The sequence below is a fragment of the Microcaecilia unicolor genome, chromosome 2, assembly GCF_901765095.1.
Source record: "Microcaecilia unicolor chromosome 2, aMicUni1.1, whole genome shotgun sequence".
In the NCBI taxonomy this organism is placed as follows: domain Eukaryota; kingdom Metazoa; phylum Chordata; class Amphibia; order Gymnophiona; family Siphonopidae; genus Microcaecilia; species Microcaecilia unicolor.
The window spans coordinates 184,354,796-184,370,092 of record NC_044032.1 but is presented as its reverse complement, the minus strand read 5'-3'; the positions used below and the strand labels follow the sequence as shown (position 1 = coordinate 184,370,092).

At 42.6% G+C, this 15,297-nt stretch overlaps 1 protein-coding gene across 10 annotated transcripts in view; it reads right to left on the bottom strand.

The window, feature by feature from the left end:
* The window catches only part of CSNK1G3 (casein kinase 1 gamma 3), a 326,900-nt gene that overhangs the window by 146,838 nt on the left and 164,765 nt on the right, over positions 1–15,297 (bottom strand). For all 10 annotated transcript variants that reach the window (XM_030193547.1, XM_030193551.1, XM_030193549.1 and 7 more), the window contains 2 exons: positions 1,915–2,000; positions 855–939 (listed from right to left, as the gene is read on the bottom strand). In XM_030193547.1, the coding sequence (XP_030049407.1) occupies positions 855–939; positions 1,915–2,000 (171 nt within the window). The remainder of the gene's footprint in view (positions 1–854; positions 940–1,914; positions 2,001–15,297) is intronic.

Genomic DNA, 15,297 nt, shown 5'->3' with positions numbered 1-15,297 from the left:
ACATCTACCCGTTCCACTCCACACATTATTTTGTAGACTTCTACCATATCTCCCCTTAGCCATCTTTTCTCAAACCTGAAGAGCCATAGCCGCTTTAGCCTTTCCTCATAGGGAAGTCGTCCCATTCCCTTTATCATTTTCATCGCCCTTCTCTGTACCTTTTCTAATTCCACTATATTTTTTTTGAGATGCGGTGACCGGAATTGAACACAATATTCGAGGTGAGATCTCACCATGGTGCAATACAAAGGTATTATAACATCCTCATTTTTGTTTTCCATTGTTTTCCTAATAATACCTAACATTCTATTTGCTTTCTTAACCGTAGCAGCACACTGAGAAGAGGGTTTCAACATATCATCATCGATGACGCCTAGATCCCTTTCCTGTTTGGTGACTCCTAACATGGAACCTTGCATTATGTAGCTATAATTCAGGTTCCTCTTTTCCACATGCATCACTTTGCACTTGCTCACATTAAATGTCATCTGCCATTTGGATGCCCAGTCTCCCAAGGCCCTCTTGTAATTTTTCACAATCCTCTTGCGATTTAACAACGTTGAATAACTTTGTGTCGTCAGCAAATTTAATTACCTCACTAGTTATTCCTATCTCTAGATCATTTATAAATATGTTAAAAAGCAGCGGTCCCAGCACAGACCCCTGGGGAACCTCACTATCTACCCTTCTCCATTGAAAATACTGACCATTTAACCCTACTCCTCTTTTTTTTATCTTTTCACTTAGGGGGTTCACTGAAACATACAATTTAACCAGAAGTGTCTAAAGTTTTGCACACAAATGTATTTTCAGACTCACTTAAGCTTCAAGTTTTCACAACAAGCAGCTGTTACCTGGAAAGTTTTCACAAAGTACTTCTATTGGTGTAGATCGTTTTGTGTCTCCAATTTTCTGATACCTTTCTTTTAGCGTGTCAGCCTAGGATAGAGAAAAAAATATGATTGTTTCAGGTTCAAAACTGCATTTTATAAATTGCATTTGTAACAAGATGCAAAAGAAATACAAATTATTGTAATATACCTTTCAGGCAAACACAGCTATAGCAAATGCTATAGACTACAAAGCCACATGATATCCAAACAAATCCCTTAAAACTTAAAAAAAAACAGATAAAATAATGGGTGCTATTAACTGGACCAGGAACCCATGTGTTAAATAATTTTATTATATTAGAATAAATGGCATTTTAAACCTGAGGCCTGTAAATCGCTAAAATCTGGAACCTCTATTTGGCTGCAAAACACATTTGATTGAGAATGCATTAAGGGGTTGTTTTACTAAGGTGGGACAAAATTTACCACCACCTATTTTGTAGATAGGAAGGGCTCATATGGTATCCATGAGCTAACCAGTTAGCGCACGGTAATGTAATTAGCTCATGGTAATGTAAATTTGCTAACTGGTTAGCAAGAAGCACCTACTCTCTGCCTTAACATGCCCCCTGCAAAAAAAAAAAAAAAGCAGCACACAGTTACCACAGGACGCCTGAGCATGTCCCTCAGTACTTCATTTTTAGTTGCATTAGGTGTGCATTAGCCCCTAACACAGCTTAATAAAAGGACCCCTACATTCCTTCTTGCTGAAATCATCAAGATACCCACGTTTTATAATTATAGAAACACACATACCATTCCAAAATATCCTTTTCTGGGTCTGCTTTTCCTCCTGCTCTTTTACACTCATTTACCATACAGAAATTTTCACAGTTATTAATTGCATCTATGAACTCTGTCAATCGAAAAATGTAGTCACTCATGCAACCCATTACATAAAGGTAAAATAAAACATTTAAGAATAAATACAGAAATCCTGGCAAATATTCCCCACATCTAACCACTCGATTAAAAACATTCCCAAAAGCAGAAGTTCCAAGAAGTTGTAAAAATACCATACCTTTAAGCCCTGCCAAGGAAGGCTGCCTCTTAGAAAATACATGAACATATGACCTAAAGCTTCCAAATCATCTCTTCTACTTTGTTCTGCAATGTGAAAGATAATGTTTTTAAAATAAAAGATATGTTACTCTTATTGTGTCTATATACCCATTTTCAAGAAAATCCCCTAACATCTGTGTTATCACTTTCCAAGTAAGCAATACAACTGTTCCTAATGTGTGTTACGGGAATAACCCATGAGTTTTGCCAGTTAATGTATGTTAAATAGCAAAACAATGTGTTATTTTACTTTAGCACTTGTTAGTGTAAGTCACTGAGGGCTGCAAAATGAGATGGAGAGCATGCAAATGCTTTAAAGCACCTCATTATTATGCAAATTGAATAACAGCTTGCCTTGAACTCCAGAAGCTGAATTATTTGTGGAAAAATAATGCCAGCAACATGCAACCCAATGCTCCTGGGCACAACCTTAAAGAGGCCAGAGCTTTTCCAGATTAAGGGCCAGATGCATCAACCAAACGCTAAAAAATCTAAAACGTTAAAGTCCCTAACGAATTCAAAAAAACGAAGGATGCACCAAAAAAAAAAAAAAAGTCGCACATGTTCGGTGCGGTACTGTAAAGTACAATGCATCAAACCTGTGTAATCTCCGTCGGTAATCGGCCCCTAACGCATGCGCAGAGCAGCCAAGCGGGAGGGGGACCAGTGGAGGGGGGAAATGGCAGAGGGGGCGGGGCACAGGGCGGAGGATGTCGGGAGGCTGGGCTGGGAAAGAGACAGGAAGGGAGGGGGGCCGGGGCAGCCTTAAAAGTTAGTTTGATTTTTATTTTGGTTTTGAAGCGGGGGGGGGGGGGGGGGGAGCGGGGAGCAGCGGCGAATTCGGGCGGGGCGCGGGCAAGGCCGTCCATGAAGGACGCTCCTGATGAGCGTCTTTGCCCCCTCCCGATCCTTTTTTTTTTTTGTTAGTTTCATTTTTATTTTAGGCAGAGGGAAGCGGGGAGCTCACTTTTCTTTTTAAACATGATTTTTATGGTGCAGGGGCCAGCAGGGAGATGACAGCTCAGGCCTTAACGACAGGTCTGAGCTCACGTTAAATTTCTGATGGTAAGTGATTCATTGCTATCGTCGGTATGGTTAGTGCATTCCGAATTGTCAACATTTCAATGGTAGTTTCTCCTTTGCATTCCGGTTTCGTTAGCTGCTAGCTTCATTGGAAAATGGCCTTTGATGCATGCTACGGTTGAAAATTTCTTCGTTAAGGGTCAGTAAAGGGTCGTTAAAAGGTTCGTTAAGGTTTAGTGCATCTGGTCCTAAGTGTCCATCCATCCCGTTCCCCCTCCCCCCAATCCCTGGTGGTTTGGGGCAGGAGGGATCTCAGTCATTCCTGCCCCTGCTGGAACTGGGTTCAAAATAGAGGCAATAATCCCTAGAGGCAGTCTTGCAGTACTCTCACAATACTACCACTAGAAGTGAAGATGTCACTTAACTGCCATACATGGGGATAGGGATCTTCATGAGGGGAGGCACTGTTCATTTTGTAAAGCTCCAGCCCCTTTAATAAGAAGCTGATCACAAGTTGTATTATTCATTTACCATAGGAGTCACTAACCTGTGGTACCAAGTTACTATAATTCACAGACTCCTTTGGTACACTAAGCTACAGTAAAATAACATTAACTGCAGCTTAGTACCTTCCCCCCTTGAAATATATATCCATTGATAGAATAGGACTAAACAGGAGATGCCTTCAAAAACATATGATTATGCTTCTTTCATTATGGAAAAGAATAATTGATTTAATTTTTTCTAACTTCTGCTTACATTGTGATGGTATTGCAGGAGCTACCGTTTCTGAAAAATTCATTCCTCTAATAGTTATGCCTGTAATGACCATAGCGGGACAATTATAATTGTGCATTGATCACGTAATCAAACCAGAAAAACACTTTTCTGTTCGAAAACACGCAAGGATATTCTTGCACTGAAGTGTACAAAATGAATAGCCATTTTCCCCAAAGTGAAATGTCCAACTTTTCAACAAGCAAAACAAGGACTGTCTGGCCACCATTTCACATAAATGGCCACAATGATGTCCCTGCAGAACCAAGAGACAGCACAGTGGTCAGTGCAATATAGTTTGCACAACAGCACCCAAGTACAAATCCCATCTTAACTCCATTTTGCATTGCGAGTCCTCCAGGAACAGAAAAACCCTACTGTACTTAATGGTACACAACTACAATAGCCCCTCAGGCTTGCGGATATCTCAAATTTAGGTACAGTAGGTATTTTGCTGGTATTAGAGGGTCACACTTTCTACCAATAAAAACAGAGTAGGATTTGAATCTGTTGAATCTGGGTCCTGTTGTTTATAGTCCACTGCACTAACCACTAGGATACTCCTGGGACCTGCTTCCTGCTCTGTTGTGTGAAGCTGTTTTAGTGCTTGGTATTCACTGTCACTTTCACTTCTTGGGGGTGAGGAGGTGGGAGAGGGTTAGTATATAAGTTCATAAGTATTGCCATACTGCGACAGACCAAAGGTCCATTAAGCCCAGCATCCTGTTTCCAACAGTGGCCAATCCAGGTCACAAGCACCTGGCAAGTTCCCAAAACAGTACAATACATATTATGCTGCTTATCCTAGAAATAAGAAGTGGATTTTCCCCAAGTCCATTTTAATAATGGCTTATGGACTTTTCCTTAGGAAGCCATCCAAACCTTTTTTTACAACCCGCTAAAATAACTGTTTTAACCACATTCTCTGGCAACGAATTCCAGAGTTTAATTACACGTTGAGTGATGAAAAATTCTCTTACTCATTTTAATTTTACTACTGTGTAGCTTCATTGTATGCCCCCTAGTAGTCCTAGTATTTTTGGAAAAAGTAAACAAGCGCTTCAGGTCTACCTGTTTCACTCCACTCATTATTTTATAGACCTCTATATTATATCTCCCCTCAGCCATCTTTTCTCCAAGCTGAAGAGCCCTAGCCGCTTTAGCCTTTCTTCATAGGGAAGTCGTCTCAACCTCTATCATTTTCGTCGCCCTTCTCTGTATCTTTTCTAATTATGCAAAGTCTTTTTTGAGATGTGGTGACCTGAATTGAACACAATATTTGAGGTGTGGTCGCACCATGGAGCAATACAAAGACATTATAACATCCTCATTTTTGTTTTCCATTCCTTTCCGAATAATACCTAACATTCTATTTGCTTTCTTAGCCGCAGCAGCACACTGAGCAGAAGTTTTCAACATATCATCAACGACACCTAGACCCCTTTCTTGGTCTGTGACTCCGAACGTGGAACTTTGCATGACGTAGCTATAATTCTGGTTCTTCTTTCCCACATGCATCACTTCGCACTTGCTCACATTAAATGTCATCTGCCATTTAGATGCCCAGTCTCCCAGTCTCGTAAGGTCCTCTTGTAATTTTTCACAATCCTCCCGCTATTTAACGACTTTGAATAACTTTGTGTCATCAGCAAATTTAATTACCTCACTAGTTACTCCCATCTCTAGGTCATTTATAAATATGTTAAAAAGCAGCAGTCCCAGATTCTATGTAACCAAATCCAATCAATTTGGTTACATAGAATCTGGTGTCTATCTTAAATGTATATTCATTAGAACTGTGTTTTGAATCTTCAGGGCAAGAAACGTAATTCAATCAATTTGGTTACAAAGCACCTGCTGACTCAGACTGAGAAAGGGCAATTGTATAGAGCTGTGAGGTAAAAGAAAAAACAGAACTCAGTTTACCTGCATCATTATGGTGCTGAAAAACGAAGTACTGTGGTGGAACCAGAGGCAATAAAAGTAGCACAACCCAAGAAACATCCCCCAAACAATGACAGATTGATGAAAAGCAAAAAAATATTACTGCTTGAAGGCTCCATTATCAGAGGCATTAACTTAGGAACACAGTTCAAGGGTTCCGACCTAGAGAAATGCCTTCCAGGATCTTCAGCTACCAGATGTACCGACCAAATACTGAAAGTGATCTGAGAAGAGAGCAAGGCTTCGAATACTGTTGTAATTCACCTGGGGACAAATGACCTGGCCAACAACAGCAAGTTTACAACACAGAGAGCATTCCAGAAGCTTGGGGAGGGACTGAAATCTTTGGTTCAGGCTGTGGCTTTTTCTGAAAAAATTCCCACAGGGTGAAGGGAGAGGAAAGAGTACACAAAACCAGTGGAATTCAATAAGTGGCTTGAGTCTTGGTGTGAAGAAGAAGGTTTTAGATACATAGGAGCATGGGGTAATACGTGGAAAAATAACAGGCTGTACTGTAATGATGGGAACAATGATCCTTGAGGTGAAATTCAGACAGTAAGTTTATAGACATTTAAACTAGAGGGTGGGGGTGACAAAAGGAAACAAAGGAATAAGTTGAAAGGGATGAACTTAGGACCGAAAGTGGTGAACTGGATAGGAAACTGGTTGACCAACAGGTGGCAGAGGTTGGTGGTAAATGGAATCCACTCGGAGAAAAGGAAGGTGAGCAGTGGAGTTCTGCAGGGGTCGATGCTGGGGCCTATTCTGTTTAATATATTTGTGACAGATATTGCTGAAGGGTTGGAAGGAAAGGTTTGCCTTTTTGCAGATGACATGAAGATAGCCAATAGAGTAGATACCCTGGAGGGAGTAGAAACAATTAGAAGGGATCTCCAAAATATGGAATGATTGAGGGTCTAGCAATTAAAATTTAATGCCAAGAAGTGCATTACTTGGGGTGCAGAGTGACGCACTTGGGGTGCAGAAACTCAAAAGAGAGATACCGAATAGGAAGGAAAAGAGATTAGTAAGCTCAGCTCAGGAGAGAGACCTTGGGGTGTTGGTGTCCGTGGATATGAAGGTAAAGAAACAATGTGACAAGGCGACGGCCATGGCCAGAAGGATGCTAGGCTGCATAGAGAGGGGTATAACCAGCAGAATAAAAGATGTGTTGATGTCCCTCTACAAGTCGTTGGTGAGGCTCCACTTGGAGTATTTTCAGTTTTGGAGGCTGTATCTTGCTAAAGATGGAAGCAGTGCAAAGAAAAGCTACAAAAATGGTATGGTATTTGCGTTGCAAAGCGTACGAGCAGAGACTTGCTGACCTGAACATGTATACCTTGGAGCAAAGAAGAAACAAGGGTGACATGATATAGACGTTCAAATATTTGAAAAGTATTAATCCGCAAACAAACCTTTTCTGGAGACGGGAAAGTGGCAGAACTAGAGGACATGAATTAAGGTTGAAGGGGGGCGGACTCAGGAGTAATGTCAGGAAGTATTTTTTCACGGAAAGGGTGGTAGATATGTGGAATGCCCTCCCGCGGGAGGTGGTGAAGATGAAAATGGTAATGGAATTAAAACATGTGTGGGATAAACACAAAGGAATCCTGCTTAAAAGGAATGCATCCACGGAATCTTAGCAGAGATTGGGTGGCAACGCCGGTAATTGGGAAACTAAACCAGTGCTAGGTAGACTTCTACGGTCTATGCCCTGATCGTAAATGAATAGATATGGATGGGCTGGAGTGTAAATTTTATGGGGCTTCAACGTTAGCTTCAGAACTTTTAGTAAAAGAACAGTGCTGGGCAGATTTCTACAGTCTGTGCCCTGAGAATAGCAAGGACAAATCAAACTCAGGTATACATATAAAGTATCACATATCATGTATAATGAGTTTATTTTGTTGGGCAGACTGGATGGACCTTTCAGGTCTTTATCTGCCATCATTTACTATGTTACTATATATTACTATGTTACTTTAGACACTGATACATATGATGAAAAAATGTGGGGTGGGGGGAACTAGCGCCTGTTGGGATGTGATCCTTCCTTTCGTATTATTTGCATTCAGGGAAGTGGCACAGGCGTTGGTAGGGTTCTCAACCTTCAAATTAATGCTTGGGTGACAGCCTAGAAATCTACTGGACCATAGTCAAGGAGGAACGCCCTGTTAGGACTGGGGAAATACTTCAATTGGCCCAAAAAGTACAGTTGCAAGCTTTGGTACACCAGTTCAAGGATGTCTTTTCCTCCCTTCCAGGACACAGTCATGTTGGAACCCATTGGGTTATAACCCAACTGGGTCAAATATAATTAGACAGAGGCCGTACTGTCTACCTAGAGCTAAGCAAGAAGCAGTAGAACGGGAAGTAGAGGAAATGCGCCGGTTAGGGGTAATTGAGGAGTCCAGTAGTGAGTGAGCCAGCCCTATTGTATTAGTACCGAAACCCGACGGAAGTACCCAGTTCTGTGTTTGTTTTAGGGAAATAAATAGGATTTCATGTTTTGATTTTTACCCAATGCCCAGAATAGACAATTTGATCGAACAGTTGTGTTGGGGGGGGGGGGGGGGGGCCGTATTTGTCGACCCTGGACCTCTCAAAGGGTTACTGGTAGATCCCATTAAAGAAGGGCTCCGGGAAAAAGACAGCATTTGTGACCCATCAGGGCTTATATCAACTCATAGTGCTACTATTTAGATTCCATGGGGCCCCAGCCATGTTTTAAAAGGTGGTGAATACCATACTGAAACCCCACCAGGCATATGCCAGGGCCTATTTAGATGACGTACTAGTAGTCTCAGTCATATGGGATGAGCATTTGACCCATTTAGGAGTGGTTTGTGAGGCCCTAAGACAGGCTGGTCTTACAGCTAATCCAAAAAAGTGTGCCCTGGGACAATCAGAGGTACAGTACCTCAGTCACTATGTGGGGAGGGAGGAAAGTAAAACCCATGGCTGCTAAGGTGGAAGCTATTCAGGAAGTCCCCGTAACCAAGACTAAGAAACAACTGAGGGCTTTCTTAGGCTTAGCGAGGTACTATAGAAAATTTATACCCCATTTTGCAGAACTAGCTGCAGATTTGACCAGCATGCTGCGAAATTCACAGCCAAACCAAGCTAAAACGGGATAGAGTGGCTGACCAGGCTTTTGTTCATCTAAAAGAAGCCTTATGTAAAGATCCTGTTCTACAGAATGTGGATTTTAGCAAGGAATTTATTCTGTAAATGGATGCCTCAGGTTTGGACTTATGGGCAGTATTAAGGCAGAGAGTAGGAGAAGAAGAACGCCCAGTATTCTACCCTAATAGAAAGCTAACTGAAGTCAAACACCACTATGCCACTACTGAAAAGGAGTAGTTGGCAGTAAAGTGGGCAGAGGACTCCCTCAGGTACTGTTAGAAAGACATTTTGTACTGTTGACCGACCATGCCTCTTTGAAATGGCTAGGTCAGATGAAAACAATAACACAAGGTTTACCTGATGGTATCTGGCATTACAGGCATGCCATTTTTGAGGTTTAGCATAGAGCAGGAAAGGCCCACCCTAATGCAGATTTTCTGTCCCAGGAGGGTGCAGCTGCTGATCAGGGGAGGGAGGAAAAGATTGAGTGCAGGCAGTTCCCGCTTGAAAAGGGGGGGAGGTATGTCCCATGACTAGGAAAGAGGTCTCCCCAAGAAAAGATGGGATCAGGATCCTACTGTAAGACTACTTGGGTCTAGTCCCCACTATTACATTTAGGGGGAGTCCCGGAACCTTGCTCGGGGTGGTTGTAGTGGGGTAAAGGAGATTACATGGGAGGTGGCAAGGGTAGGGCTAACCCTATGGAGAATAGCTGAATGACTCCTGGGAGGGGAATAGGTTTAAAGCTGAACAGTTGAGTTGGAAGAGACTGGACTCATTTGCATGAGATTTTCTTGGACGAATTATCTGAGGAACTTTGAAGATTCACAAAAGACTCTGGGAGTTTCAGAGAAAGAGGCCAGGAGCCGGATAAACTGTTAGGACCCCTGGGGTTTTCTCCAGGCCAGTACCCGTGGAAATTTTAGATTATATCTTCCTCACCCTGAGAGAAAAGGGGGCAGTGAGACAGGACTCTCTGGCAATTGGGAGGGAGTTGTGGATTGAATTCGGCTTGCATTTTCGGCAAGTGTTGCTTGAATTCAGCTTGAACGTCGTACGGTGGAGCTGTGGACACAGTATTCCTCGGCGTACACTTTCAAGTAGGCTGCGCAGGATGATAAAGAGAAAATGCATTTTTCTCTCTTTTACCAGTATTATACTGCTTATAGTAGGGGGTGGGCCAGTCAAGTTTCCACAATGAATATGCATGGGATCTATTTGTCTACAATGAAACCAGTACATGCAAATCAATCCCATGCATAATCATTGTGGAAATCTTACATAAGTACATAAGTAGTGCCATACTGGGAAAGACCAAAGGTCCATCTAGCCCAGCATCCTGTCACCGACAGTGGCCAATCCAGGTCAAGGGCACCTGGCACGCTCCCCAAACGTAAAAACATTCCAGACAAGTTATACCTAAAAATGCGGAATTTTTCCAAGTCCATTTAATAGCGGTCTATGGACTTGTCCTTTAGGAATCTATCTAACCCCTTTTTAAACTCCGTCAAGCTAACCGCCCGTACCACGTTCTCCGGCAACGAATTCCAGAGTCTAATTACACGTTGGGTGAAGAAAAATTTTCTCCGATTCGTTTTAAATTTACCACACTGTAGCTTCAACTCATGCCCTCTAGTCCTATTATTTTTGGATAGCGTGAACAGTCGCTTCACATCCACCCAATCCATTCCACTCATTATTTTATACACTTCTATCATATCTCCCCTCAGCCGTCTCTTCTCCAAGCTGAAAAGCCCTAGCCTTCTCAGCCTCTCTTCATAGGAAAGTCGTCCCATCCCCACTATCATTTTCGTCGCCCTTCGCTGTACCTTTTCCAATTCTACTATATCTTTTTTGAGATACGGAGACCAGTACTGAACACAATACTCCAGGTGCGGTCGCACCATGGAGCGATACAACGGAATTATAACATCCGCACACCTGGACTCCATACCCTTCCTAATAACACCCAACATTCTATTCGCTTTCCTAGCCGCAGCAGCACACTGAGCAGAAGGTTTCAGCGTATCATCGACGACGACGCCCAGATCCCTATCTTGATCCGTAACTCCTAACGCGGAACCTTGCAAGACGTAGCTATAATTCGGGTTCCTCTTACCCACATGCATCACTTTGCACTTGTCAACATTGAACTTCATCTGCCACTTGCACGCCCATTCTCCCAGTCTCGCAAGGTCCTCCTGTAATCGTTCACATTCCTCCTGCGACTTGACGACCCTGAATAATTTTGTGTCATCGGCGAATTTAATTACCTAAATGGGTTGTGACCCTCGAGAACTGTGGTTGCTCACTACTGGCTTTGACTGTGGTTGCAAGGTGTGTGTCTCCATTTCAGTTTCTGTCTGCATGTTTTTTGTGGCTCCTTTTGGGTTTACCATGGGTTTACCATGGGTTCTCCATGTGACTGATGTGAAGGATTCTGTTAATGCAGGGGTGGGCCACCTTGGTCCTCGAGGGCTAAAACCCATTCTGGTTTTCAGGATTTCCCCATTGTAAACAAATAGATTTCATGCATATTTATTGGGGAAATCCTGAAAACTTAACTGGGTTGCCACCCTCAGACCAAGGCTGCCCACCCCTGTGTTAGTGTGTAGCATTTGTGTATGAAACAGTCCAGCTTGTTCTAGTTCCCAGTAGTAGGTATAATGGAGTTCTAAGGCCCAGTGTAATGTTTACAGCATTATCTTTCATAGGTGGGTTAGGGCTGTTAGGATTGTTAAGTTTGATGTATATGTTTTGAGTGTCTTTTTGCATGCTTTTTGTGTTATTTTGCAAAGTGTTTGTCCCTATTTGAAAGCAGGCCCTAGACACCAAAAATAAAAATGCAGAAGACCAACCACTCGGGTTTTCAGGTTATCCATAATGCATATGCTTGAATAGATTTGCATACCATGGAGGAAGTGCATGCAAATCTCGTGCATATGCATTATGGATATCCTGAAAAACAGACTACGTTGAGGACATGCAGCACTCACCTCACTAGTTCTGGGAAAGTAGTATGGCAGCCCTGGGGGGAGGGGGAAGCAGTTAAACATTTGGTGGGGAGAAAGGGGAGACCAGGAAAAGTGATTACTGGGAAGGAAGCTTGAAGAAAGAAATAAATTTGGTCTGTGGTATGGTCCTACAAATGCATGTTTGTCCAGAGCCCAATATTGTATTAATACAGCCCTGGTTTCTTTCATCTTCCAGGGTTTTTATAATCTGTCATCTTGGGCTTTCTTTTCAGTTATTTTTTGGGCAGATAATTTTATCTACATTTCTCTAGCTTATTGTTGGGGTACTGTCTTTTTGCACTCAGCTCAAGTCATAGTAATACAGGCAAATCATCTGACAACACAATTAGTTACAAATGTCCCACAGAACCCACTTTCTTAGCTCACAACTTAGAGGTAATTCTATAAGGGACTTCAGCATGTAGAATGGGTTTTATATAGTCAAATAATTTTATACAATATTCAAACAGAAATTCTCAGGGATGGAGTGCCCACCTGTCTTGTTATAGAATTATCTTCTTGCTGCATATGGCACACAGATTATAGAATTTGTGACACTCCTTGGGTGTACACCTGTTTTTGTTAGGAATGGGGAGGGGAGGTAGGGGACTATGGAAACACTTGTTTGGTCATTTGTTATGGCGACATTAGCCTTTCTTGCAGTGTCTGGTTTTAAATTTCTATTTAATCAAGTTTTTGATATGGTTTTCATGTTTATATTCAGCGGAATAATGGGGAGGTTTCGCTAGGAAGGCGGTTATGCACGGACATTTTATTGCATTGCGGGCCCATGAGCATAAGGAACGATTTCTTGCAGATCTATTGCAGAAAAGCTTGGCAATGAGGAAAACCTACTTCGCCAACAAGGCCCTCAGCCTCGACCGCACTCAATAGACCAGGCGCACAAGCTTCGACAAGAGTTACACGAATTGCAGCTGGCTGATATATCTGAACAAGTTCACCGGGTTTGCCAGCTGCACTTCGAGTTTGGCAATAAGGCTAGTAGACTCTCGGCTCATAAGCTTAAGCAACAGGAGGGCAGAGCAAAGTCTCTAGCCTTAGAAATGTTAGTGGTGAGGTACACTCCGACCCTGTCAAACTGCAATCCCTATTTTGGAAGTTCTACGACACACTCTATACGCCAAATATCCATCCCTCTGGAGATTCTATGTCTACCTATTTAGACCAGGTCACTCTACCCAGGTTATCAGAGGAAGCCAAACAAATGCTTTCTAGGCCCAATTAAATGGATGAGATTCACCAGGTGAGTTGCACACTACCCACTAGTAAGGCTCCAGGCCCCGATGGACTTACTAACAAATTCTACAAGCTATTTGGTAAATATTTGGCCCTGTTACTCCTATGGGTGTTCAACTCTATTGATGAGGGTCAACCACTGCCTGGGACGTGGAACTTAGCTACTATAACGGTCTTACCTAAACCTAGTAAAGACCCTCAATTATGTAATCCTATCAGCCTATTTCCCTTTTGGGGGTTGATTACTACTACTACTACTTAACATTTCTAGAGCGCTACTAGGGTTACGCAGCGCTGTACAAAATAAACAAAAGGACGGTCCCTGCTCAAAGGAGCTTACAATCTAAAGAACGAAATGTCAAGTTGGGGCAGTCTAGATTTCTTGGGTAGAAGTGTAGAGGTTAGGTGCCGAAGGCGACCTTGAAGAGGTGAGATTATAAAATCTTCACTAAGATCTTAGCCTCTCGCTTGCAGCGTTATCTCCCACTCTTGATTCACGAGGACCAGGCTGGCTTTATTCAAGGGTGCCAGACTTTTGATAATATACGTAGAGCTCTTCATCTTGTGTACCATGCTCAGGCTAAGGGGACCCCCTCTGTGCCTATTACTTGACACTGAAAAGGCATTGACAGGGTACATTAGCCATTCTTATTTGGTGTCCTGGATAGGGCTAGCATTACTGGGCATTTTTCTAATTGGCTTCACCTCATCTATATAAGTACATAAGTACATAAGTAATGCCATACTGGGAAAAGACCAAGGGTCCATCGAGCCCAGCATCCTGTCCACGACAGCGGCCAATCCAGGCCAAGGGCACCTGGCAAGCTTCCCAAACGTACAAACATTCTATACATGTTATTCCTGGAATTTTGGATTTTTCCAAGTCCGTTTAGTAGCGGTTTATGGACTTGTCATTTAGGAAACCGTCCAACCCCTTTTTAAACTCTGCTAAACTAACCGCCTTCACCACTTTCTCCGGCAACGAATTCCAGAGTTTAATTACACGTTGGGTGAAGAAAAATTTTCTCCGATTTGTTTTAAATTTACTACACTGTAGTTTCATCGAATGCCCCCTAGTCCTAGTATTTTTGGAAAGCGTGAACAGAAGCTTCACATCCACCTGTTCCACTCCACTCATTATTTTATATCTCTATCATGTCTCCCCTCAGCCGTCTCTTCTCCAAGCTGTATAGCCCTAGCCTCCTTAGTCTTTCTTCATAGGGAAGTCGTCCCATCCCCGCTATCATTTTAGTCGCCCTTTGCTGCACCTTTTCCAATTCTACTATATCTTTCTTGAGATGCGGCGACCAGAATTGAACACAATACTCAAGGTGCGGTCGCACCATGGAGCGATACAACGGCATTATAACATCCTCACACCTGTTTTCCATACCTTTCCTAATAATACCCAGCATTCTATTCGCTTTCTTAGCCGCAGCAGCACACTGAGCAGAAGGTTTCAGTGTGTTATCGACGACGACACCCAGATCCCTTTCTTGGTCCGTAACTCCTAACGTGGAACCTTGCATGACGTAGCTATAATTCGGATTCTTTTTTCCCACATGCATCACCTTGCACTTGCTCACATTAAACATCATCTGCCATTTAGCCGCCCAGTCTCCCAGTCTCGTAAGGTCCTCTTGTAATTTTTCACAATCCTGTCGTGATTTAACGACTTTGAATAACTTTGTGTCATCAGCAAATTTAATTACCTCGCTAGTTACTCCCATCTCTAAATCATTTATAAATATATTAAAAAGCAGCGGTCCTAGCACGGACCCCTGAGGAACCCCACTAACTACCCTTCTCCATTGTGAATACTGCCCATTTAACCCCACTCTCTGTTTCCTATCCTTCAACCAGTTTTTAATCCACAATAGGACATTTCCTCCTATCCCATGACCCTCCAATTTCCTCTGTAGCCTTTCATGAGGTACCTTGTCAAACGCCTTTTGAAAATCCAGATACACAATATCAACCGACTCCCCTTTGTCCACTCCTTCAAAGAATTGAAGTAAATTGGTCAGGCAAGATTTCCCCACACAAAAGCCATGCTGACTTGGTCTCAGTAATCCATGTCCTCGGATGTGCTCTGTAATTTTGTTTTTAATAATAGCCTCTACCATTTTCCCAGGCACCGACGTCAGACTCACCGGTCTATAATTTCCCGGATCTCCCCTGGAGCCTTTTTTATAAATGGG